General features: G+C 41.2%; 1 protein-coding gene across 50 annotated transcripts in view; it reads right to left on the bottom strand.

Annotated features, from left to right (window-relative positions):
* Positions 1-284: 284 nt before the first annotated feature.
* Positions 285-26021, bottom strand: part of CELF4 (CUGBP Elav-like family member 4) — a 618876-nt gene continuing 593139 nt past the window's right edge. For 20 of the 50 annotated variants that reach the window (XM_030467206.1, XM_030467167.1, XM_030467174.1 and 17 more), the window contains 2 exons: positions 21171-21254; positions 285-412 (listed from right to left, as the gene is read on the bottom strand). In XM_030467206.1, the coding sequence (XP_030323066.1) occupies positions 285-412; positions 21171-21254 (212 nt within the window). Of the gene's footprint in view, positions 413-21110; positions 21257-23983; positions 24035-26021 lie in introns of all 50 variants that reach the window. The other 30 variants (XM_030467190.1, XM_030467196.1, XM_030467186.1 and 27 more) reach the window with 3 other exon arrangements.

The following is a 26021-nucleotide window of genomic DNA, read 5'->3' as shown; positions in this document are numbered from 1 at the left end:
ATGCCCTGGAGTGGGGATGTTGTCTCATCCCTCTTTAAGCATCCTTCCACCTCTTTTGCTAAAGAGACGCACACGCAAACAGTTCCTGGTTTATGTGTGGATGTGTATTTGTGCAGTATAGCTCTAGCCAGAGGCCTGAGTGAAAGAGGCAGAAGCTAGAGACTCACAGAGCTGTATTTTTTGAGGGTCTGCAACACAAAGAGAGGCTACAACCACAGTTGACACCCCCTTCCCCATGCAGTTACCTGTGCTAGTGCTTTGTATCCAATGGTTCCCACAACTCTTCAGTAGGGACGATTAGCATCCTTTGGCCTCTTCAGCTGCACCTTCAGCCTTTTCATGCCAATCTGGAAGCCGTTCATAGCCTGGATAGCAGCTTGGGCACTGGCAGGATTGTCAAAACTCACAAAACCTGTCAAAACATGAGGCAAGGCAGGGGGCTTAATGAGGTGAAGGGAGCTAAGGCACGTACATGCAACGACCACTGAGAATGAGCATGGGGAAGGGGGTGAGGGCAGCGGGAGGGAGGGAATGAGCAGTTAGGAGGGTGGGCAGGAAAATGAGGAGAGGATGGTTGCCAATGGGAGATGAAGGGTAGGAGGGCTTGTTACAGATCAGTGACCCAGGACACAGAGCCTGGTCTGAGTGCTTGTCTGGACATGAGATTATGTGAAGCATGGGGATCCAAATGTTGGTGCCACAGTACCAGCACCCACAAGATTTGGGTTACCCCTGAATTGGGTATCAGCAGATATGATGCATGGTCTCAAGGCACTCTGGCTAGCTTTTTTTCCCTCCCTCGTGACTGGGGTAAATCTCTATATCTTCCTCCACTCACCAGAATAACTCTTCCTTTACCTTCCAATATTCATGAAGAAGGGAACCTGATGTGCCTACTACTACTTCCTTATTATGGCGATTTAAGTAAAATGTGAATTTAATAAGTGCTCCATTATGATATTCATTGGCATGAATAGTTTGATTGTTGGCCACTTAAGCAGGGTGAGGATCTTTATTAACTGGCAATTTCTGTTGACTCTGCAGTTGAGAAAGATGAACACTAGTGTTTCCTAACATGGTTTCCTTAAGTAGTTTCACACCTTGCCAGCAAATCATCCCATTGGCCATGGATTGCATCTAGCAGTAGGAGCACCTATGCTGAATGAATGCTATCTATAGGCCACCTAAAATGACTTTTTCTCAATGGAACTCTTGCTCTCTGGCAATAAGAAGAGCCAACACAGGTCAGAACCGTGCAGGATGCAGTGTATCCAATGCATTCATTTTTGGGCAGAGTTTTTGGTGTGGGTGTTGGTTTGCATTTTCTTTTTCTTCTTATATTAGCTCCAGAAAAAGACCTAATTTGCCCAGACTGTGTACGACTTTAGATGAAATGACCATGGTTTGAGCTCATAGTGAGGCAGGGGGGCATCATATTGTATAAAAATTGCCTCTGCTACTTTAGCCAGAAATTTTCCTGCGTGCCAACACAATTTCGGAGCACAGACCACGAGTAAGACTAGCCTGGACCAACCTGCACTCCAGACAAAGCCATCTGTTTTCCCACCCCTGCAAAGCTCTGGCAGCACAGATCAACCCTAGGAACCCAGTGTCTCTCAACAGACGGGCTGAAATGAAGAGACAGTTTGAGAGCCCCTCAAAAAGCTAATTCTGAGCATTTGCTGCCAGGTATACACCTGCTCCTGACAACAACACCAAGCATGGCTCACAGCCTTGGGCTGTGAATGCATTTGGCAGCACCTCCTCCCTGGTCTAGTTCCTTCTTGAAAGTATGTCTCACAGGTGATACAGGATGGCTTACATTTAAAGAAGACATGGAAACACATGCATGCAAGCACACCTTCTGACTCTTGCATTAAAGCTGTACCCTATGCTTTTGGCTAATAGAAATTTAGGAGATATCATAAGACCTATGGCCTTACTGAGAAAATGGGTTTATTAATATGTCTGAAGTGTCTTTAAGAGGGAGGCCCACTGAAGAAAGAGTCATCCCTCTTCATCTTCTTCTCTTGAATCCAAAGCTCTTAGTAAATGGCTGTCCATAGAGTCTTCCCACCAACAACCTGGAGATGCCAACACTGCAGTTCTGAATCCATGAACAAAAGTGTTGCTCAAGCCTCACAACAATCATCCATCTCTAGATAGAAAACTGGAAAGTTGTGGTGACTAATGAGCTGGGGTAGTATTCAGTGGGTTTTGAAATCACTAATTAGCCAGTAAGCACCTGGTAATTTTCCCAGTTTACACATGACTAATTGAATAATCTATCAGTCAACATGGTGCTATGATTTGACCTCAACAAAGGAACTAGGCACCTCCTGATTTTACCTGAGTTGATTCAGTCTTTAAATACTGGTGGAGACTCCCTTGGAAATTATTTACTTGGGCTTCAACTTGAAATTTCCTGTCTGGTTATATCACATCTTTAAATACAGGCTGTAGAATAAGTCTGCTCTTTTAAAAATCACCTCTGGATTGCTAATACTCCTATTCAAAAGACATCAGCTACATCTAAACTAAAACTGTGCCAGGGAAGTTCAGAGAGTCTGGATCCCAATCATCTGTGTTGCTTAAATTTTAGAAATGTCCTTGACATAGTTTTTTTGGCTTGTACCTAACTCCAGACAATTTCTGGACAAAACCCAAGTATTACCAGACAACAGAGGCTGTTTTCAGTAGTTAGCTTGGATGTGACCATGGTATTCTCGAAAGTAAGAGAATTTAATAGTTTGGGTGTGGGCCATTCTTTTCCAGCTGGCCCCAGTACTAGAGGAAAGTGCCAGGTATGTTTACTTTACTAATATACATAGAGAGAGAGCTGCTGAATTCCAAAACTGAGTTGGCTGCAGGTGGATAATTGTTTATACCGTGTCTTTAGAGATCCTAGCTTGTCTGGACACTTTGATTTCTACTCTTGCAATTGGTACTTTTGCAGTGTAGCTCTAGTTGACTAAAGGTGTACATCTAGATCATGTCTATATGTGCATTTGTTTGTGAGTAAATAATCTTGAGATAATAAAATAATCGGTGGAGGTTTAGCCAATACGATCCATGCAGTGTAGGACATGATTTTTAGGACATTTTTAGTTGTGCTGAAATGATTCAAGTCCCTCTTGCAGTAAGCAATGCAGGCAGGTATGCAGCTTGGATCAGGGTACCACTACTGTGGGATTCACCTGGTTCCATTATTGGGACTGACATCTCAAGGTATATTGCTGTTAACTGCCTAGTACATGAGTGAGTTATTCCCCAAAGTGATGTTAATTACTTAATTAACCTCCTAATGTATGCAAACCCCACCAGAAATGTTTCTAAATATGATGGAAGTCTACTACTTGTTTACTTTTGCCAAGACCAGATCTTTATTTAAGTGATAAGCACTGGTGCTGGGATGCTGATACAGCTGTACCTCTACAAGAGCATTGCCTTTAGATAAGCTCACAAAGTTATACTCATTTTTATCATCACTTTGCTTTTGAGATGGAATTCCAAGGCCATTTCTTCATCCTGTTCAAAGCTGTAAATAATAGAACAAATGGGACTAATAAGAGAGATCGGAAGTGCATTTGCTCACTATGTTTCATTTAGACCAGATAATGAAGCTGGGAGTTGTACTCCGATGCTATTGGTATTAATTACCTACAGATTTAGACTAGATTTGGTTTGTTTATTTTTTCCTCCTTAGTTGTCCTGATATCCACTTCTGTAATATAAAAATCTCTATTGGCTAGCTGCTGAGGGCAGAGGAGCTGGGACAGGAGGGCTAGGGGAAGATAAGGAGGAGGTCATATGCCAATAACCGTGCTTTTTCTTGTGAGCACATCCTATGGACAGAACAGCTAATTGCTGTAGCTTCATTTCACTGTTTCAGTTTCAGGGGACTTGATACTCTCAGGACTTGTCTGTGCATTCAGCTCTCCCCCTTCCTGTTACTTATGTGGAATTGTATTTCATATTGTTGAAGGTATTTGGAGGGCCTCCAAAAAGAAGAAAATCTAAGGCTTGTACTCAAGAGTTGAGATGTGACAGTGACAAGAGATAAGCAAACTGACAGACAGACAAGCTATGAGCAGTATCATAATCCTTACTCTTTTCAGGTCAAATACGTAATAGTAGATGATAAGACTACTGTTTTTGTTGTTATGTGCAATATTGGCACTTAACTATTTTTGTTTCTCTATGTCATTGTCAGCAGCACTAGTGGTGCTATGCTAGATTTAAACACATGTTGCTAGGAATAGAATGTATGTACTGGGAAAATAGCTTAAGTATTTGCTTTCTGAATGGCTGGCCATGACTGTAGGTCTTGAATCAAGGTGATAGCACTACAGTTGCTTAAGAAGCTATCTACATGTTGAACACCACCCCTGCATTGTCATCTAAAATCTTGAAGGACAAAAGAGAAAGGGAGAGGTTAAAAAGCTTGAAGCTGTTTCTGTGCATCAGTTAATTAATAATCATAGAAATATATGTTCTAGTCTGAAAATGGTTGGTAGGAGGACAGGATTTTGTGATAAATCTATTTTATGGGGAGATGTTGGGGTTTTTCCTTTTTTTTTTTTTTTTTTCCCCAGGATTATGTAAAACAGGCTGTTCTTATAAATGATTTATCAAAGCTAGCAAAGAATGAAGAAACCTGCTAGGACAGCAGCTCAGGGCAGGTAACATTCCTGATGCTTCACAACATCTTCGAGGAAGGTACTAACACAGGAGTCTATGACTTCTTCTGGTCTGCTGTTTTCCTCCACAACTGTGTAAATGATTAATGGGCATAAACTGGGATAACACCTTTGAGGGTGCTTTGGTTTCTCCCCATTCCTTCCAGAGGGAGTCTTGGTAGCAGTGCATGCTGAAGGAGCTTCCCGTCCTTCTGATGATGCCAACATGATCACCGGTGGTCTTATGTAACTTACTCAAGGGCTGTTTTAATCAGCTGAGGTGATAAAAGAAAGGAATTAACAGTCTTTCTCAGTGTGCTTATGAAGACTGTTTTGCAACTATAAACTTTTCTTGCACATTGAGTTCTGCCTCTGCATTTCCATGACTTTGTTTCAGCACCAAGTGCAGTCCTGAATGAACATGTTGTTGTTAGGTTCCCATGGATCCCTAATTGGCCTTTCTGAGTTTTCTTTGTATACTGTAAGCAGAATTAGCAGTTGATGTGCAAAATAGCCTTTTTAAGATCTGCTACCAGGTTGATGTTTCTCTTCAGCAGAAGCTTTCCTCCTGATGGAGTCCAATGCTTGGTAACTATCTACTAGCACCCCCGAAATTAGAGGTCAGGACCATGGTGAATGCCAGGCCAAGATGCAAGCTTTTGGCCCAGACACTGAACTGGGGGAAGGCAGCACTACACTGGGTCCATTCACATAAATGGTTGGGTCTTGGGCAATGAAAAGGAAAAGATGTACTTCAAAGAAATGGCTACTTGTGTAACCTTAAAACTAAAAGGAGTTATTTGATCTATGTTCCAGATGCTTGCTGAACAAAACTACCATCTCAGAGATGCACTTTGCAGGAGAAACTGATGCTTATTAGCCTCTTTAGGCCAGAGATAACACTGACAGCCAGAACTAGAAAAAAATGTATTTGTCTGACTGTCATGAAGGATCTTTCTTGGCACTTCTTGTTCCTCCAGTTATGAAAGTCACAAGCTAAGGAGAGGATCTCCTTCTTCTGAACTTTTCCCTCTTGTTATTCAGCCCATGTTCATCTCACTGGAGGAAAATGAGAATACCAAAAGAGCAAGGATCTTCCTCTCTGCCTGTGGAAGGCAAATTCCCATGTGGTGAAAACAAGAAACACTGTGCACGAGGGCTGGGTACTAGCACAGAAGTCCATATCTGTTGTGTCCAAAGTGCTGCTGCCCAGGATGTGATAGTGGGACTTAACCACTAAAATAAGGAAAAGGAAAGTGCAGATGGTACTGGCAATGGGTTGGGCCTGAGGCCCTCTTCCTTTCCTTCCCCTAAACATTCGAATCAGTGATTAAGAAATTAGTTATTATTATAGTTGTTAATTGATGCATCATCCCCTTTGTGTATGCTTTCCTTGTTTTTGTTACTAATCAGTGAAAGGTGAGGTCTAGGAATGTTAGGGAGGCATTTTCTACTGGGAAAGCAACAGTAGGTGTCTAAAACTCAGGAGTCTTGTCTGTGTCTATAGGGTGCAGCAACCACCTCTCTTCCCCTGGACCTGACCACCAAACCCTCACAACTTTCCTGCTATTTCAGTCCATTTCTAAGATTGCTCAGTTTCTCTTTTTCTGTGTTCCTTAGTCTTATCAGAGGATGGAGGTTTTCCTTTAATTGCCTTGCAAGGTCTTTACCTTGCTATGTTCTTTACACGATGTACTAGCTGCTGTCTTGCAATTTTTTAGTGCTGTAAAGAATTACAGGATACAATCTGTATGTAAGTAGCTCTATAATGTATGTGTGCATTGGAAGGTATTGTATTGTAAGGTGATTTATGGGTACTGGAACACTCAATAAAGGAGTACTTCTGCAAATCAAGGGCACAGCACTTCAGCTGTTTTCCAGTGTCTAATAGGGTTGGATGACTTTTTGGAATATTTAACCTTTCACTGGTGTTTAATCATATCCAAGTGAGATCCATCTGTCCAGTTATCTATCCCATCCATCCATTCATCCACCCATTTTTTTTAACGTGTGAACAGTCAGTAACTGGCTACCATCCTAAACAACTACTATTAAATATTTCACATCTGCAGGATGAAATAATTGGAACTTCAGAGTATCAAGGAATTGGCTCAGAAATCTGCTGAAGCACTAATGTTCATTTTGGAAATTTATGAAATATTAGAAAGCCTTCAAAGTGTCTCAGAAAAAAAAATCTATTAATTTTTAAGGATGTAAACTAGATGACCTGGTAAACTTAGTTAATCTTTCATAAGCTGCAGTAAAATTTTGATATAAGATGATGTGGCAAAGATGTATAATTAATACTAATTGTCATGGTTTCAAGAAAAATAGCATCTGTCAAATGAACCTGATTGCACCAAATTGTAAGTTTGGCTAATAGAGTAACTTTTCATAGAGTGTACTCAAGCTTTTCTAGAATATTTAAGAGAGATTGTCTTCATGGTAAGTGAAAGCAGAGAAAGTAGAACTTCTTAAAAAATGGATAATAGAAAAATCTGTGAATTTTGACTTACAATACTGGCAATTTCCTCATAGGCTCCTCCAGGAGCATGCTGAAAGCTCTGAGCTATTCAGTTTCTCTCACATAACCTAGAAGACATCTAAAGTAATTACTGGTAAAATTTGCCAATCATACAAAAATAGTGAGGTGGTATATGATGACAGAAGTAAATCATGTTCACCTGGGTCACTGCAGACTGGAATCAGTTAAAGAGTGTTCATTTCAATCCAACCAAATGCAGAATTAAGTATGTACAGGAAAAAAGCTCAAGTGGGTCATTTAAAAAAGGACCAATCATCACTAGAGAACAGCACATCTAAGAAGGTTGCTGTCATGATAACAGCCAAATACTCAAGCTTGCCAGGGCTTGTAACTCAGTGTTACAAGATTCTATAATCTTGAAATGAAGTTATTCTCTGGGAAATATCCTCTAGGTGGACTAAGGTGATGTTACATCTGAGCATGGCTCAGGAAAGACCCTAACTGAATTTCTAGTCCTTTTCTAAAAAACCCCAAGTTTTAGGAACTATAGCAACTGTGAGTAATTCTTGGGTCTGAAAAAGTAATGAGAGTCGCCACAGTTTATTGAAGAGAAGGTTAAACGGTCATCTGACTATAGTGTATAAATATTTTCTAATAGAACATTTTTTTAAGATAGAAAAAAAAAATCTGATGGATTCTTCTGGATGTAAGCAGACGCCTGACAAGCTTAAAATGGAAATAAGATCCTGAGTCTGCATCTTTTAAATAGGGAAGGCAATTAACTATTTTGGAACATCGTGTTTGGCAATAGGAGTGGAGCACCTATTGCATGAAATCTTCATAAGGAGTTTTTCTATAAAGGATGCTCTGACTCAAGCACAAGGTTTGAACCCCTCACATGAGCTAATGTATCAAGCATATGCTATTTAAGAGTTCAGTCCAAAGGATCAGAACAGTCCATTCCAAAAGCTGCATATCTGTCTGTCTCTCTATTGTTCATTTCACTTTTTAGATATCTAGAAAATCAGTTCTTGACTTTTAAACTGGCATGGACTGAATTAACAGTCATGATAGAGGTGACAATTGATGTTAATGCCTTATAATAAATGGCCCCAAAATGTGGGCTGCGGACCACTGAGACAGCTGACTGGTACTTGTTCTTCATCTTGCTTCCAGCTGAGAGAAACTGAACAGATGGGAAGGGGAGATTAAATGAAGAGTGAAAGTAGATGGCATGATTAACTTTCTCTAAAGGTCAGAACACCCAGTGCAGAAGGTAGCTTGATATACATGAGCGTCTTCCTTATGTTATCTTCCCATCTTCCTTTTGCATGAAACTACTTCTATGCATTGTGAGGTGGAATGTGTAGAGAAGTGGTCCCTGCTATTTTGCATTGACAATTAGATGTTCTCCAGAACTGCCTCGTAGCAGCAGTATCTTCTCTGAAGGCTGAAGGCAGTAGAAGCTGATCCTCAATTTGGTGGTTCAAGCCAAGAAGAGAGAGAGCCAATTCCTCTCTTTCACAATCTATTTGGTGCTTTTTTCACACAGAAATTACCATCGTGACTCACACTGAAATGCACTGTTAAGATTCAAGATTAGACTAAAGTTTGAAGAGTTTAGATTTCTACATGGTCAGACAAGGGGTTTTGACTTCTGGAACCAGGGCACCTGGAAGTGATCAACTTTTCCTAGAAAGTGACAAAGAGGAAGCAAAAAATCTGATATAGAATATCACAACATATCATAAAAATGCAGATAAGAGAGCTTCTCTCTCCTTTTTTTCCTTTTCCTTTTCTTTTTCCTTTTTTCCTTTAAACAGAGCTTGTCTAAAGGATGAGCAATTACTCTCTGATGCTGTCTCCTGTGATTTTACTTACTCTGCTAAATAGGAGTTGAAGTCATCCAATGAATGGATGTAAGAAGTGAAGGATCAGGCTTCAGCTCTTCTTTGGAGATGCCATGAGTCAAATATTGGACCTGTATACAAGTGTGTCTGCAGTGAAATGAAAGATTGTAGTTCTATCAGAAGCATGACATTCCAACCTAGCTGCTGTTGATGCTCCCCACAAGGAACAAACTAGCCAGTGAGGAATTACCTATAGATAAGTGAGTGGTCTTTGGTCCTTTTTTTAATGATTTTTGAACCAGAACAATTTCTGAACTGCTTTCAAAAATTGAAGTACTCTTCACTTGCTTTCTGAGCCTTCCTTTAAGTTGTCAGATGTCATGATGTGCCACTGTAAGGTTTATGGGGAAAGTATGTAGTTGTTAAAAGCGAGGAAGTTTTGACGAGACAAGTCCTTCTGCTGGTGTAAAACCAGAAGCAAAGAATAAGCTTAGTAAAGCTTTTTACACAAGCTATGAGAGAAATCTAAGTAGGTGCTCATTAAGGATGTGCTGAGAGTGTTGCTGAATCAAGATGAAAGCTATTTTTACATTTGTTTTGTTGGAGCTGTACAATATAAACAAGATGGAAATAACTACTAAAATTCCAACCAGTCACATAATAATTAATTTCTTAATCATAATTTATCAGCCTCCAGCTTCTTTCAACAATCTCACTCGATTTGTGGTTTTTGATGAAGAAGCTATGTGTGAACATTGCAGCTGAAAATCACCAGTTGTCATTCTTGGTCTATAAGGTACAAGTATCATAAAAGATACTTGATAATATTTCTGTGATAATATTTCATTGTGGTGAAGTAAATTCCTTCCTGGGCTAATCAAGGAAAAAAAAAAAAAGAGCAAAACAGACTAGGGAAAAACTATCAGAAATGTATGCTATGGATTCTACTAATGCCTATATTTTGTCAGCTCTCTCATGTTCCAGGGAGTCTCTGAAATAGATCCATTCTTGGTGTAGCAACACAAAGAGAATTTCCCCACCTTACTCCTGCTGATCATTAGTTAGAGAGACAACTAATTGTTTCTCCCTGGTATGTCATTATGTGTAGGTTGGGTCAACCCAATAGATAAAGGATAATTAGAAGTTTGTCTTGTGGGGCAGTCAGGAAGTTTCTGCTCAGAAGCTAGAAGTAGTGATGGATGGATTTTGGCCAGGCTTTTCAAACAAATACTTTACTATTTATGGAGGACACTATGTGAAAAAGTGATAGGAAAAATCAAACCTAAACCACCAGGAAAAAAAACAACAACAAAACCAATCAACAAAATTCCTGATATAGGGAGAATCACTTGGGAAAGAAAAAGAAAAGAGAAAATCTGGCACTGAGTTATGCTGGGTATCAACGTGAGAAAGGAAAGAGTTATATAAGAACATTTATGAAAAGTTTTGAAAGATAACATTCTGTTCTAGATCAAACCAGCTAGTACAACTGTGGTCCTTTCAGTGTCAGTATAAGACATCTGTGTTTCAACTACCCACAATGGACAGGGAGATGATCAGGTGGCTTCTTTTGTCCCCACCATCAATGGGAATTTAACACCTTCATATTATAGTGCAGATGCTGAGTCTGCCAGCAGAGCATTCACCATCAATGGCCTTCAAAAGAACATTCTAAATTCTAGAGATTTCTGTGAAGAGCCTTCTGGAGTCCTTCAGAAGAGTTACATTCAGTCTGTGGGATCTGAATCATGCCACAGATTGCTTAATTCCTGATGTAATTCTGGGTTCTGAGGCCCCTGACCAATGACTTGTCTGAACTTTTCATCCATCCTTTGGGGGGGACAAGGGAAAATATTGTGCTTTAACTACAGAAATGAAGTAGTAAAAAATGATGGAAAATAATTTTGTTGCTGAAAAACATTTACAAAAATGCCTTTGATTCGAAAAAGTTCAAGACTTTAGAAAGGCAAGAGTTACTGACAATTTGCAGAGGTATCTTAATTTGAAAGGGTGGGGTATAATGAGTCTCCCCTAAAAAAGTGGTTCCTGCATTTAGTCCTACAATCAACAAGTAAAAATTCCTGTCTCATAACCATTTTTAAAGCCCAGTCACACATAAATCTTCAGGAGCCTGCTTAGTGATGTCAGGAAGTGCACAATGATCAGGATAAATACTTTAGATTTTCTGAAACTCGTTCTAGGTAAGGATTTTCAGGGGTCACTAGAGATCTATCTTTAGAACAATCATAAGATTTCGCCTTTATATGACTAGAGTGCAACCAGATTTATGGGTTGCCAAAAAAGGAAAAAAAAATTTTGCCAGTGAAGTAGCCAAAGGTACTTCACTGTAGATGCTAGATGCACCTCCTCCCCTTTATAACAACCAAATATTTATGTCTAAATATCAAGGAGGCTGAAGATCCTTGTCACTTTCAGCTGGTGAAGGGGGCATAGTCCTACTGTCTCTAGATGTTCCATAAGTTACATTACTGGGGTTCTCATTAGAGTGCCCTGGCCTGCAAAGAAGACCAAACCCATCCTGAGCTCTATTAACAAGGGCCCAGCCAGTCACTTAGGGAAGTAATTACCCTTCTCTACTCAGAATTCATTAGACCACTCTAGATTTGGGCAGCCCCCCCACCCTAGCAACATAGGGAAGACAGTGATGAAGTGGAGTGAGTTCAGCATGTGGCTGTCAGGATGTGCTTAAGACCTTGTCCTGTGAGAGGAAGATGACTGAGAGAATCTATTCAGAGTGGCACAGGGTGGCACAGAAAGAGACAAGGGGTATCCAGAAAGGGATATCCAGGGATATTCAGACTGTAAATCAGGAAAAGCTTCTTCGTCTTGAAAGCCAGCAAGCTTTGGAGCAGGTTTCCCAAATTCAACCCACTTATTCAGTTGTTGTAATTTTTAAATTATTTTAATACGTATTTTTTTCTTTTTCTTTTCCTTTTGTAGATATATAGATATATCTAAAATACACATATAACGTATATACCTCTCTATATATGATATTTTGCAGATCAAGACTGGGCAAAATGGAGCTGAGGTTGAATTCTGCTGGGGAATTGAGAGAGATGAAAACACAAATGGTTAAGAAAAGTATAATTTTTTTTTCTTAAAAAATCTGCAAGTTGTTACCCTGACAAGAATGTTTGAAAATGTCACTATATACTATCTAAAGAAGTTAATCTCATCCAAAGATTTTTTTTCTTTTGGTTTGCTTACTTGGAAAGGGAAGATAGTGACTGCACCAATACATTAAAACAATGAAAATTTGCAAAATGAAGTACACAATAGATATGCAAGAAATTATATTACCTATAAAATTTTAATTCTGTATTGTTTTGTATATGCATAAGGCATTGATCTAACGACACATTTCTGTATTTTTCTTTTCTGTGGCATCCTTGTTTTAATTACTGTAGAGAATGAATATCATAACGGGATAGGGAAAATGGCAATGTATCAGACTCATTACTGCAAGTGTTGGAATGTAGACAATAAATAAGGCAGGGAAAGGATGGTTTTGTAGTTGTACAACCAAATGCTGCTTTGGAAAACTGGAATTAATCCCTATTTCTTCCATGACATTCCAGTTATACTGGGTAAATCATATATCATAAAATTCTTCCCTAATAAGATCTAGGCTACATTTTACTAGCAAATAAAATAGGGCAGGCTCCAAGTGCAGCAGGCACATCGTGTGCTGTGTCTACATGACTCCTAAACTCTGTTACCCTTGAAAAAAAGGGTGGCCTTGTCTACACTGCTGTCTGGGGACAGTCCTTGGCCCTTGCCAGCACTGAGCCATGGCCAGGCAATCTACAGCTGTGAGCTAATTCTTATGGCCCAAACAGAGCTGATGGCAGACAAATACTGGAAATGTATGGATAATTAAGGTACTGTGGTCGAGCTGATATGGGAGGCTTCTTCAGTTTACCAGTGATGTTGAATCTTTACTAAGTATTCCTCTTTCCCTTGGTCCTTTTTCAGTGTATGACCTGTTCTGTGTTGCCTGGAAGAAAGGCTGCTGCTTGTACTGGGGTCTCAAGACAACATGAATATAACATGTCCTGCAATGTGCTAAATACTTGGAGAAAACAAGCAAACAGACTGATGGGCCTCATGGCATCTCCAAGATTAATAAAGAGTTTTTAATATTTTTCTATGCCTCATCGTCCCCTTGGTGAAATGAGGACACCAGGAGCACTGTACAAATGGTGCTACTTATCTCTGTGAACCTCTCAAATGGTCTGCTGGGAAGGGCCTTAGAAAAACAGATGAGGAAATAATAATGAATTCATATTCATAGCAGGGTTTGAATATTGTGCGGGAAGGAAGGCCTGAGGCCAAGCACAGAGCTGTGAGGATCTATTGAACAGCTGTTCAGTAACTAGTTAGTTGACAGACCTCAAAATGCTGAAGAGCAGTCCTGTGCAGTGAATGAGACTGGGTAGACTTATACAGAGAAGTTGAACACAGATATATGGGGGAACAGATGGGTGGTTGAACAGATAAATAGGGACTTGTTCATTCTATAGCTCATATTCACCTTGCATGAGAGAGATCTTGGGAAAGCAAAAATAAAAACAGATATTATGGGTAGCCAAAAAGCTCACAAGACTCAGATGAGGCAAATCTGTGCTCTTCAAATCCATCACCTTGAGTTCCAAAATGGGCTTGCCTGTTGGAGAGGTCATGATTTCTGACTTCTGAACAGACACTTCAGGACTGAGTGGAAAATATCACTAGAGAGTCCCCTCTGGCATTGCTACACAATTGTTCACTTTTGAAACTATAATATTAATGGAGCACATGTGGGACCAGCTATACATAATGTGAATTTACCTACTCTATGTAAGACCTAAGGCTTTTTAAAGGAGGTGGCAGTAGGCAGCATACTGTGTGGGCACAGGAAAGCCTGGCCAGGTTCTTTTGCAAGAACTGGTCCCAGTTCTGATTAATTGATTTGAAGCCTGGAGCATTAGGTTTTTAATTTCCTTAAAAACTCTTTTTGTTTTGTTTTGTTTTTTTCTCTTTTCTTTCTGCTGGTGTTAACTCTTAACATCAGTCATTTCTATTAGTCACATAAATGGCCTTTCCCCCTTTGAAGGTCATTAAATGAGTAGCCACAAAGACCCTGCAGTAATGAGTTCCTCCATCTAATTACACTATGAGTAAAATAATTTAAAATTATTGTGTAAGACTGCATGTGAGTAGGTATGTACAAACATATCCATAACTTTTAGACTGATTCTGGATGGACTATGCCTGCCCCCTCTGTGGACAGATGGATAGAATAGCGATAGACAGATGGACAGACAGATAAATAGAAGATAGATTCTGCTAACATATTCTTGTCTAATAAATTGTTAAGCCACAAAAGAATGTGGATCTGTCTGTGTAAAATGTATAGATTTTCTTTAATGTGAGTTATTGGGAAAAGACAGAGCTGTCCCTTTAACTAGAGAGCTGCAAACAGCTGTTCCTTATGCATACATGCTTGCTTGGTCTGAAAGTTTTGGTAAGTCAGTGCATAACTGACAGTTAGATTTATCTCCCCAATAAGCAATCAACATTATAATAAAGGAAAAATGCTTCCAGTGCACCTTTGAGAGTGCATCAGAAATTAATCTAAACATCAAATTAATTATAGTTTGTAAATGAATAGTGGCTCACAGCCCTAATACTTCTCCCGCTCCTCCTCCTCCCCCTAAAGCCTCCCACAGCCAACTGCAGTGGCTGGAGGTGCTGTGCAGTGATTTTGATGATCAACTCTTTCTCTTTCTTACTCATGCAACTCTTCCCTTATCAGCTGGAGAAGAGTACCCTCCCTGCTCTGCAGATCTGAAATCTCAGAGCCTGACTGCTTTGAAGTATTACAGAGCAGCTAGCACATAATAAACTTTTGTGTCTCCTTCCCCTCTCCCCTGGGAGCCCCAAGCACTCCTCTAACAGTGCCATCCTTCCTTTCGCTTAGTTTACAGTTAAGGTGAACACCTAATGAATCTCTATGTGCCTGTCTGTCTGTGCCAGGTCCTTCAGAGTGGAGAGGAACACAACAAAACTCATGTTTGTCTGAACCAAAGCAGACCAGAGTCAGGCATGCTAAATATGCCTGGAATACTATCTCCATATTGTCTCAGTTCAGGCATTCAAATTGGTGGCTTCATCCATTACACTCTGAAATTTGCTCTGTGGTTTGTAGCTCAGTGCTGCAGGTGAATGACAATCTGATATTGTCCAGGTATCTGGAACAAAATATATTGCCACTAGATCAAAAAAAACTTTGATCTGATAATTAATTTTCCTCGTCCATTGATCCTAAAGCCATGTGCAAAGGAGACATTGTCCTGCTAGAAGAGGGGGAACCTAAGGCACTCAACTAGGCTGATCCTCAGATGTTCACATGGGGAAGGAACATGTAACTAAAATTTCTTACCCTGCACCACTTTAGTCCTGGACCTGCTCATTTCCCTCGTAGAACTTAGAGAGTTGTGGGGTTTTTTTATTAAATGAGAAACTGCCAGATTTGGCAGGGCGTGTGGGAGGCATGTTGTGAGCAGGTGCTGAACAATATTTTTCTGATGTACCTCAGGGTCCGTTGTTCCACTCCTATGTCTTATGGAGTGCTGCCAATGCACTTTAGACCTGATTTGCAATGCTCCTGGTCCCAGGGCCCTGAATAACTTTGCCAGCATCCTAATCTCTTGATGCTCCTTTCTGTTTCAGCTTCCAGGCTGAAAGTTGGTAGACCATCATGACCTGCCTGCTGCCTTGCATCTCCCACCCCAGCTTTCTGCCGTGGCACTGCAGTCTTGAACTGCCACAATGTGTTTTTAATAACATGATACAAGCTCTACCCAACCCTCAGACCCTCTCCTGAGCTTTACCCCTTCCTGTGTCCAGTCCTCATTCCTCACTGCTTTTCTCACCTTTAATCTCTCTCCTTTGGCTCCCCTGTTTGTTTTCATAATCTGGGAACCAGAGGAGTTTTGGTCAGGAATATAAATATTTAACAGTGAAGGTAATTAACTTCTATGACCCTCATCAAGTGATGTTATTTTCTCTCTCTGGGCATCTTTGATGCAAAAAAGAAGACTTTTCCAAATGGGGTGAACCCACTAGCAACTTCGTGTAGACTCCCTGAGGGAATGTGGAGTAAAACTTAATGTCCACTTTGTACCAAGAGCTGAACAATTAAATCACATTAATCTATGGTATTAAGAAGGCCTGGCAGTTTGAATTCAAAGCTACAATTCTCCTTTCTATGTTTTACATGGGATATTTCAAATAAGGGGAGGACATCCCTTCTGCAATTGTGCAAGTCCATCTGGAATGCACAGAAAAGGACAGAAATATCCAGCAGTTGTGGTTGCTCACACCTGGGGTGTCAGACCACATCAAGCTGAGTGGAAGGAAACCACAGTGTCTCTGTGGACATAGGAGAGGCTTTTCACAGCATTTGGGAGTCATTGTCCTTTGGGGAGTAACTGAAGCTGGTTTCCCATACTAAAGGAACATGTGGAGGTAAAGGAAAGCATTGGCCAGAACTAGCCTGGCATCATCTGCTGCTGGATGGCATGAAAAAAGCTGGCAGATCCAGGTGCTCATTGATTTCTGAAAGAGGTGACTGGAGAAATGAATTTCCAAGTGCACCAGTGAAGCAATTCCTCCAGCTTTAATTTATCTACATCTTATCTGACACCTTGGGATAATCATTTGCCCTCTGCTGCTCTATCCACATCCTCATTTTTCTAATTTCTGTCATGTCTTCCTAATTAATATTGCCCAAACCTATGCTTTTCCCTCTCTCCTCTGTTAAAACATTTTCCTAGAACATGTCTGTCTCTGTATTTTACTAGCTTAATGTCTTCAAATGACTTCTTAAAATGTGTCTTGTGTGACAACAGTGAGTGGTCCTGAAAGCAGGATTGTATTGCAGCGTCACCCTATGACAGAAGTAGAGTTAGCCACGTGTGGGCAGCCTGAGTGACTATTCTCACCCTGACTACTTGCCTTAGCAGCACTAATAGTGTCATTTTACTAGAGTTTTCTTTATGCCTTCTACACAATCTACTCACATTTGAATTATCTGCATAACTGAGAGGGGAATTAGCAGCAGAACCCCTGAGACCAGCACACAGATGTATTTCATGTTCTCTGACATTTAGGATAGCTACACAGAGAAGATCTTGCACACATGCAGTGGGAGGGTGAGACACTCAGTGCAGCCTCTGCCTTGAACAGAGACAAGCTCCAGGGTCCTGCAGAAGTTGACATTCAGGCTGGGGCATGCTGTGCCTCTGTAAAAGACTTCCTAAATCAGCCTGCTGTGAGAATAAGAGTCACTGTCTACAAGGAGCATCCAACTAAGTATAAGTTTTCCCTGAATGAGACAATGATTCCTGATGTGGCCTTGCTGTTTCACTGGGAATGGGCAACATGGCCCAGTAGGATAAAGATGCTGTCTGTAGAAGTTGTTCATGGGAAGAGGCTGCAGGTATCAGCTGTTTGTTGGGTGAAGAACTAGTGAGAGAGGAGAGTGAAGAGCAGAACAGTGAAGAGCAGAACAGTGAAGAGCTGGGAAGGTGAAATCAGTAAACCTGAATACAGGAGGATGGACAAGGCAGTGCCTGGGGAGAAACCCAAGGAGATGTTGTTTGTGGTTGGTGTGATGGAGCCTCAGGCCCTGGGAATATAGAGGGAGAATCTACAGGAAGGGAGAAGTGTGGTCTGCACTTCGCTGTGTGGTAGCTGCAGTAGGATAGGGAGTAAATTAAAAGCAAGAGATCTGAAATAGGGAAAATAAATGATTTGGGTCTAGGCTGGCTGTATGCAGCAGAAGGAAGGTCTCAGGAAAAGAAGCCTCCCAATTTAAGTGACTTTTTTCAGTGATAAGTCAGGGTTCTTTCTCAGGCAGACTTACACACTACAGCAAGCAGTCCTGCTATGGAAAACAATAAACATATTATGAGCACTTTCCCGTTTTATACATGAGATTGGTGTTTGCTGTAGCTTGCATTCCTTGCTGCTCCTTGCCAGCCAGGAGGTGACTGCCTCTGAATTGGGAAAGTCAAAGGATCATGACCACAGCCTGGTTTCTTCAACACATGCAGGAGCCAAAGGTCCTCTGTAGGTCTTGGGCTCCAGAAAGCAGAAGAAAGGCTTGTGTCTGATTCTGGTTTCTTTGTAGCACCCCCATGGCTGCCCCTATGCTATGCTGCCAGGGGCGGACAAAGGAGTTAACTTGCTGCTGCAAATGCCAGGGAGAATTTAGAGCTATACAGAAAGGAATATCTCCTACTTTGTGATACTGCTCTAACAACTCACTCACTTTGGGCCAGCTGTTTACTGGTAGTTCAGCAGTGACACAAGAGCAGCAAGTGAAGTATTTTCAGTTCCCATGGAACAAAAAAACCAACCATGGTGACATTTTTCTCTATAGAATTGTTTTAAGTTTGTCTGAAGAAGGACTTCTTGACCATTTCTTGACAACCTGGGGCTAGACTCTGTTACAGCAATTTACTTGGGATTTGAATAGCAGCTACATTTTGAAAGGTCATATAATGGTAAAATATCTTTCTGGGGCCAGACAAAATTGTTCCCCCAGGCTAGAAATTGGACTGCTCTAGCTGGGTTCAAAAAAATAAGCGAACCAGAATGCAAATACTGTCTTTACATGTTGAGATTTGGGAAATGTTTAGGCAGAAAAGGAAAGCATTTTCTCTCTTTCAAAGATAAGAAAATCTCTTTTTTTCTTAGGAGAAGGTTTTGGTTGTGGTTTTTTTTTTTTTCTGTTTTTTTTTTTTTTTTTTTTTTTTTTGTAAAAATGAACTTTCTGAACAAAAAATCTGCTCCAGCTTCAGTAATCATTTTCTGTAGTCCCCCCCATTTAGAAATATATTTTGAAAAGTCAGCAGGGTGGAAGATTTTGAAGAGCAGTGTGAAATAATTAACTATCTGTACCTCTTCTATTTCTGTCCTGCTGGACAGAGTTGGTGCACATGGCAGCAGGGTAAACATGCTTGCTTGAGGCCAATAGTCAGAGCAGACCCTCAGCTCTATGGGAAAGTAAGCTAAAGCCAGAGAAAACTTGGGTTTCACATATGGGACAAAAAAATTAACTGGACTTGAATATTTGTATCTCAGAAGTTAGTATAATGTGACTAGGATCCATCAGTAACCGCTAATTCCTGCTTCTGTTTGCCTGTGTACTTGAGTCTGCACATCCGTAGGAGATCATCCTTATTTCAGGATGGAATATCCCACTATTTGTTTTGGAGATCCCTTTATCAAACAGAGTGATGTTTAGGTTCTCCCAGTAGGGCTCACTGGTATATGTTGCTGTCCTCATTAATCCTTGTAGCCAGAGAGCCTTTGAGTTAAGAGGAGGTAAGGTGAATATCTGCCCAGAAGATAGCCAATATGAATGGACGTGGATCTCACCTCATTTCTCTTTTATCTTTTGTCTTCCCATTTGACAATATGTGGAGAATGAGGCTCAGTAGTCCCTCAATATTTATGGTAGAAATGGCAGTTTCACTACCAAAGGTTCATTTCTAACCCATGCATATTCTTGGACCGTTAGTTTTCAATGTCACCTACAGCTATGCTGGTCTGCTCATCTTGTTATGAGCTCTCATATGCTTAAAGATCTAGAAGGCAGGTGGGCTCTGGAGAGAATGGGGCTCATTCATAATTTCTCATTTGAATTTCCCAGCTGCCCCTTCATCGCATACTCTGTCCTTTATTCCCCTAGAGCCTGAGAGTTCAGCAGCCCAATGGACTGATGGCAAAGGGGAATGTTGTGTCCCCTAACATCAGGGAACATGCTTCTTCAATGAAAGGGAAAAATAGCCAGTACAGGTCCTCTGTAAATGGACAGGAGGAACTGCGCATAGAAAAAGGGCACAAAATTCTTAGAACTACTGTCTGACATGCACCATAGCTAGCAAGGGATGAGGAAAGAATTCTGGGAGGTATTCTGTCCAGGAGGGGAAGGGGGATGGCAGCATGGAAGGAAAGCATAATGTGGAGGCTGAGAGTAGCTTTAAAACCAAACAAAACTCTAAGAAGTTAAAACAGGAAAAGAAAAGCAATCGTTTGCCCCATTTAGCTTTTCAGGGAAGGTTTGCAAAGTGCACAGGATAGTGGAGATCCAGATATTGCACATCCCAGTGGTGGGCCTGTGGATGGGGGAGTTCCTGTGTCCCCCAAGTGGGATGGAATCAAATATGGCAGGGTCCCCATGGCACTGCATTGCCAGAAGGGATCATTCACATCAATTCCTTTGCAAGCAATGAGGTCCCACTGAGACACCACCTGGGCTGTTGGCTGTCCAATTCCTCCATTTGTGGGTGCAGCTCAGGGTGTCCCTAGCTGATGGCTTACAGGCCACTGAGGCTCAGCTCTTGCCATGCTCCAGCTGGTGGGGTTGAGCCAACAGACAGGCCAGAACTGTGTGAGATTTCAGCTTTCAAACCTGGCATCTTAGCATCTCCTGTCACAGGGTTAACTTAGCCTATCTAATTGCACTCTGGTGCTGGCTATGGTCCAGTGGGTGCAGAGCATGGTTGCTTGCTGTCCACCAAGCAGCCATCCCCACAGAACACCAGGCTTTCAGCTGATATTCTGCCCTTGTCCCCTTGCAGACTAATGTATCACAGCTGCTGCAAGGCTGCCCCCACAAGGTCTTTCCTTCAAACCCATGGCCTATTTCTCCTTTCCCTTCTTCCACATGTTACAGCTGCTGACCCCATCACCATTTCACCTACCCACAATCTCCTTTTATTTTTATCTTGGTATTTTAGTCTTTTCTGTACCATTCCCAGATCTCCTTTCAAGGAGTGATGTTTTTTACCCCACCAGCAGCTTCTGCAGCACCCTGTCAAATCTTCACCTCTAAGCAGTGCACACAACTCTGAGCATGAGACAATTAGGAGAGAAAGAGGGAAAGGGGAAAGTATTGACAGGAGTAAATTGAGAGAAATCATAAAGCTTAAGCAGAAAGAAAGCAGTTTGAAAGGTAAAGTATTCAGAGAAAGCCCTTTCCTGGATGAATCTAATTGTTTTGTTATCTTTACCCACCAAAGCATTTACTTTGGTTTGTCGCCCGATCCACAAACACTTTCGAGGAGATGACATTACCGAAAGGCAGGAACATCTGCATCAGCTCAGCATCCCCAAACTCCTGGGGCAGATGGTAGATAAACAGGTTACAGCCCTCTGGTCCTATCAAGAGAAAAAAAAAGACCCATGAATGGAGAGAAATAGGATTGGATAAAGCACATCGTGGAGATTTACTTTGTCATCCCCTCTCTCAGACTTTGAGGTGTCACCTCTCAGAAGCACTCTGTAGACTCTCATAGGAATGGACAAAGCAGAATACCAGGAACTCAGTCATCCAGGGGCTATGGTAGCTTCATTAACCTTCCCAGGACAGACACCAGGATAAAATCTAGGGACAGAGGGATGCAGCTGCACACATGGCCATGGAAAGAGAGAATGGAGGAATAAGAACAAAAAGAACGAAAGAATGTGGTTCATTCTTTTTCTTTGCCTCTCAGAATCTCATTTAGTCTGTAGAATTTTTGATGACCCACACTAGCCCATGCCTTCTCTCAGTATCTACATGCAGAAGTTCCATTATCATTCTTGTGTCTGTATAAGGACTGTAATAACAAGTAGAAAGAAGTGCACAGACTTGGTGCTTACCAATAAGACAGTCTTATTTTCTATCACAGAATCTTACGTTCAACCCTCCAGCTCAACTAAGACTGAAGACTCCCCCAAATCTGGACAGTTTGGCCATGTTACCCATTTTATAGGATTATGTAAGAGAGATTACAGAGGGATTTAAATCCAAATTAATAGACAGAAGGAACTGCCATTTTGGCCTCAGTGCTGTAATATATATTCTTACAGACTTCCGAGAGTACTTGAAAAAATATCCAAAGAGGAGTCTTTAGTTGGGATATGTAGTTCTGTTAGACAAGAGACCCTCATAAAATGCTGAAAGTGTATTTTCAGGCAGAAATATTTTCTGGTCAAATAGCCTAGAATGAAAGTTTTCAACATGACTTTTATTTTTAAGAATTTGAGCAACATTCAGAAGGAAACAAGTGTGTCAAAATTCTTTTGTTGAAAAAAACAGCAACACTCAAACATCTTACACTGTTCACTGGCAGAAAACTTTATCGTTTGAGGAGGCAGGAACTGTTTTTTCATGGTCTTATTTCCAAAGATACTTCCAGCTACTGCCCAGCTCTGCACTGACCTAAACAGGTAACTCCAGCTTTGTTTTGCTCAGGGGGTTCAAGATGAAGAATACACAGTCTGTGACCCTTTCTGTGAGCAGAAAAAGCCAGAAGGAAGGAAGGAAGGTTTCCCCCTTCCCCCTAGCCCATGTGCCTACAACCCTGAGACTTGACTCGCCAACTTTTCCCCACTTATGTTAGGGGCACAGCGTGGAGAAGGAAAGGGTTTCTTTATACTCTAATTTTCTTCATCAGGACATAATTATGGTGTCATAACACAGCAAATTACAGCTTTGCCTTTCCTGCTAGGGAGAGGAGTTCGTCTTGATGCTCCCACCTTTTATTAGCCATTACTCATCCCCCCGGCTGGCAGGAGAAGTACAGCAAAGTCAGGATTCTGACAGATGCCCATTTAAAGCTCATTAAAATTCCTGGGCCTCAGCGTGGCTGAAGTCACAGACTCTCCACATTTCCTTTTGGATTAATGGAAAATGAAGCCCTAATGAATATTTGCTAAGCACAATTTTCCTCACTAATTTGCTAAAAGGACTGTCATGAAGGAACAGCTGATCCTTTGCATCTTGTGCATTTCCTAGAGGTCATGAGGATGGTTTCTTCCAAATGGGGGGATAGTGGTGTGGTTGGATAATTAGCTAATTAGGCACCTGGTCATCTGCTTAGCTAAATTACTTTTGAACCTCAGTGGCCCACAATCAGGCCCCTTGTTTCATGCCAAGCATTTCCATCTTCCCCTCTGTCTTCCTTCTGCCTCTTCCTTAGTCTCCTCTCTGAGCAGCTATCCCTTCTCCAGTCTTTACTGCAGCTCATTTCCACACAATGTGGAGTTATTGGCAAGATAAACTAGATATGAAATATCCAGAAAGTGTTAAACAAACACCGATCCCCTTAGGTGTCTGTTAGAATTGAGAAAATTCTGCCCAGGAGAAGACCACAGTCCAGAATAGCAGGGAAAAATTCGTTCCTGCATCTGATCATGCCCCAGAGCACTTCTGCTGTGGGATTTGAGATCCACATTATAATGGGTAAAATCTTGGCTTTGCTGCAATTAGTGGCAAAATTCCCACTGACATCACCAGTGCCAGCAGTTTGCTTTGTAAAACTGGCAAATTCTTTAAAAAATGCCAGCTGCATTTCCTGGGGTCTTGGATGTGTTGTGCATGAGTAGGGATTCTGACTGTGTGTGCTGAGAAACACCTACTAAGGCATAAGGCCGACCAAGAAGCATGCAACTTCATCTACACTAGGTTTAGGGATTGGGCTCAAGGACAAAACAGTCCTTAGTTCACCTTGAAATCAGCTTTGCCTCATGCTGCTCAGAGACCAAAAGGAAGAGACCAAGGAGAATGTGAAAGAAAAGAGACCATCCTCAAAGATCAGCTCATCTCTCAAATGTGGTTGATAAACACATGCTGTTGCATCCCATGCCAACTCAGATATTCAAGGCCAACTTTACTCTGTTCCCAGCTACAAAGGGTGTTTTGCTGATTTCCAGTGCTGAAAACTCCACCTGCTACTGAGTAACAGCCTGGGGTAGGTGGATTTTTTTTAGCATCCTCACGTATGAAAATTTTGCCATTAGAACTGAACAAATATTTTCTTGCTAAATTCATACATCTGTAAGTTACCAAGCACAGTTAGAATTCTTGGTAAAGAATTCAAAAACGATCTCTCTCTGTCTCAGTTTTCCTGTGTTGTTGTGTTGTTTGGTTTTGGATATTTTTTTCCTGTTTCAGGCTAATCTGGGCACCCCATAGAAGACTGCATGTTTAGGTGCATGGCCACTTCTTCATATATATGTGTATGTTTTTAAGAAATCAGATATATGAATTATTTTGCTCAGAGTGCTCTAAAAACGTGTCAGTTCTCAGTGCACACGTTCAATGTGTTTTCAAAGGAGTTGGTCAGGATCACTGGTGCAAGGGGAAGATTGCAGTTGGGATGGTTGAACTTCAGTGAAATCTCCAACTACCTTGTTGGAGAGAAAGGTCTTGTTTTGTGATAAGGTAATGGATTGTTGGTGAACAGTACACCTGGCAGTTCAGGGCTGAATAAAGTGGTAAAATTATTTACCACACACTTCACTTTGGTTTTCAAAAGGGTTGTAAGTCAGCTAAAAATCTAAAGTTATGAGACATTATAAGAAAACAATCAAGGTTCATTTCTTCCCAGACATCTACATTGGCTCTTGGTTTTGTGGCTTTAAGTTACAGTTATTTCTGTTCATTAATACAGAAGACGCACAGATAGCCTTGATTCAGACACAAAGGAAAAAAAGTTTCAAGGAATGCATAGTTCATGGTCTGTAAATTACAGGCAAATTATGCTGGATAATGCAAAAACATGTGACTGAAGGCACAGAAGCACATGGTAGTGTATTCTGTGGTGGGTCTGTGCTGATTTGGCTTGTTTGGACTTGAACTGCAAAGCCATTGCTCTGCCCGTGCTCCTCATCCTCCAGCTCATTGTCAGTTATTTAGCATGGGGATAGCAGCAAACCTAGCCTATCCCTGAGTGTCCATTGTCAATAAGAGTAAACAACATTTACTTATGTTTGTCATCATCTGTCCATCACTGCACACCCAATACTATGAATCAGTGTCACAAGGAAAAGCTATAGCAAGACTGCTTTTCCAAAAGTAGTTACAAAAAGGCTGTGCCATAAGAGTGTGCGAATTTGACCTGTAGTCCTTATGTCAGCTGCACACTATGTGGGATAATCATCTCACCTTTACTGTAATTACTCAGATGCTGTAACTTCAATGTCTCTAATGCTTCTACTTTCTATTAAGTCACTAGAATGTCTGAGCACAGGGCAAATGAGAGTCATAAGCTCTACTTTATTTTAATGTCTAAGTACTACTAAGTTTCAGAAACTATGTCAAAATGAGTAATACCATGGAAATTTTAAATTACCCCAAGTTTTGCCTGGTTGACATGGCCTGAATCAGGACTTCCTCTCCAGCTTTGATGGTTTGGAACTGTTCCACTCTATGCACCGCATCAGCTGCCGGCAGACTCAGTGCTCATGTGAAAGTAATGACTAATCTCTACAGGAGCAATGCAGCAGCCAAAAGGCTCTGGGCTTGTTATCCAACTGGGATGTGGGAGTGGAGCCTTGTTATTAAAAACATGATCATTGATGTTATTGTAGTGGAAAGACTGGTTCATTAGCAAACCAATGGCTGTGCACATCCTTGCAAACATAAAGTACTCTATTCAGTGCTGAGCATTATTATTACCATAGTTCCCTGTTGCTGCTTTTTTCTGTTAAAGTTTAGAGATGCTGAAAGGTCTTGACCCCTGGCTGAAAGAAAAGTGTCACACCTTAGAAATTCTTCCTCTAGGAAGCAGCAGAGAAATTCACAGAAGCTATACACTGGAGGACAAGAGAGGACACTGGGAAGGGCAACCTGAGTTGGACTGTTGGTTTGTCTCACATATCTGGCCCCCAACCATCCTCACTACTAGCTGCTTACGTGAAGGAGCAAGGAGTTATGAGATGACTTGTCCCCTGGGTGACACTCACCCTCAGCCCACAGAGACAAAGCGTGACTTGGCAACACAGAGGTCTTTGAGCAGTGGGTCTTCAAAATGCACACAACAGCTCTACTGTGCTTCTGGTGGTTCTTGGCATGATGCTACACTGAGCAATGGTGTGCTCGCCATTTTGTCTTGTGCTTAATCTAGCCCCAGTAAGTAATAAAAATCAAAGTCCTTCAGC

The sequence above is a fragment of the Calypte anna genome, chromosome Z (genome assembly GCF_003957555.1).
Source record: "Calypte anna isolate BGI_N300 chromosome Z, bCalAnn1_v1.p, whole genome shotgun sequence".
In the NCBI taxonomy this organism is placed as follows: Eukaryota; Metazoa; Chordata; class Aves; order Apodiformes; family Trochilidae; genus Calypte; species Calypte anna.
This window is presented reverse-complemented; position numbering and strand designations above follow the sequence as displayed.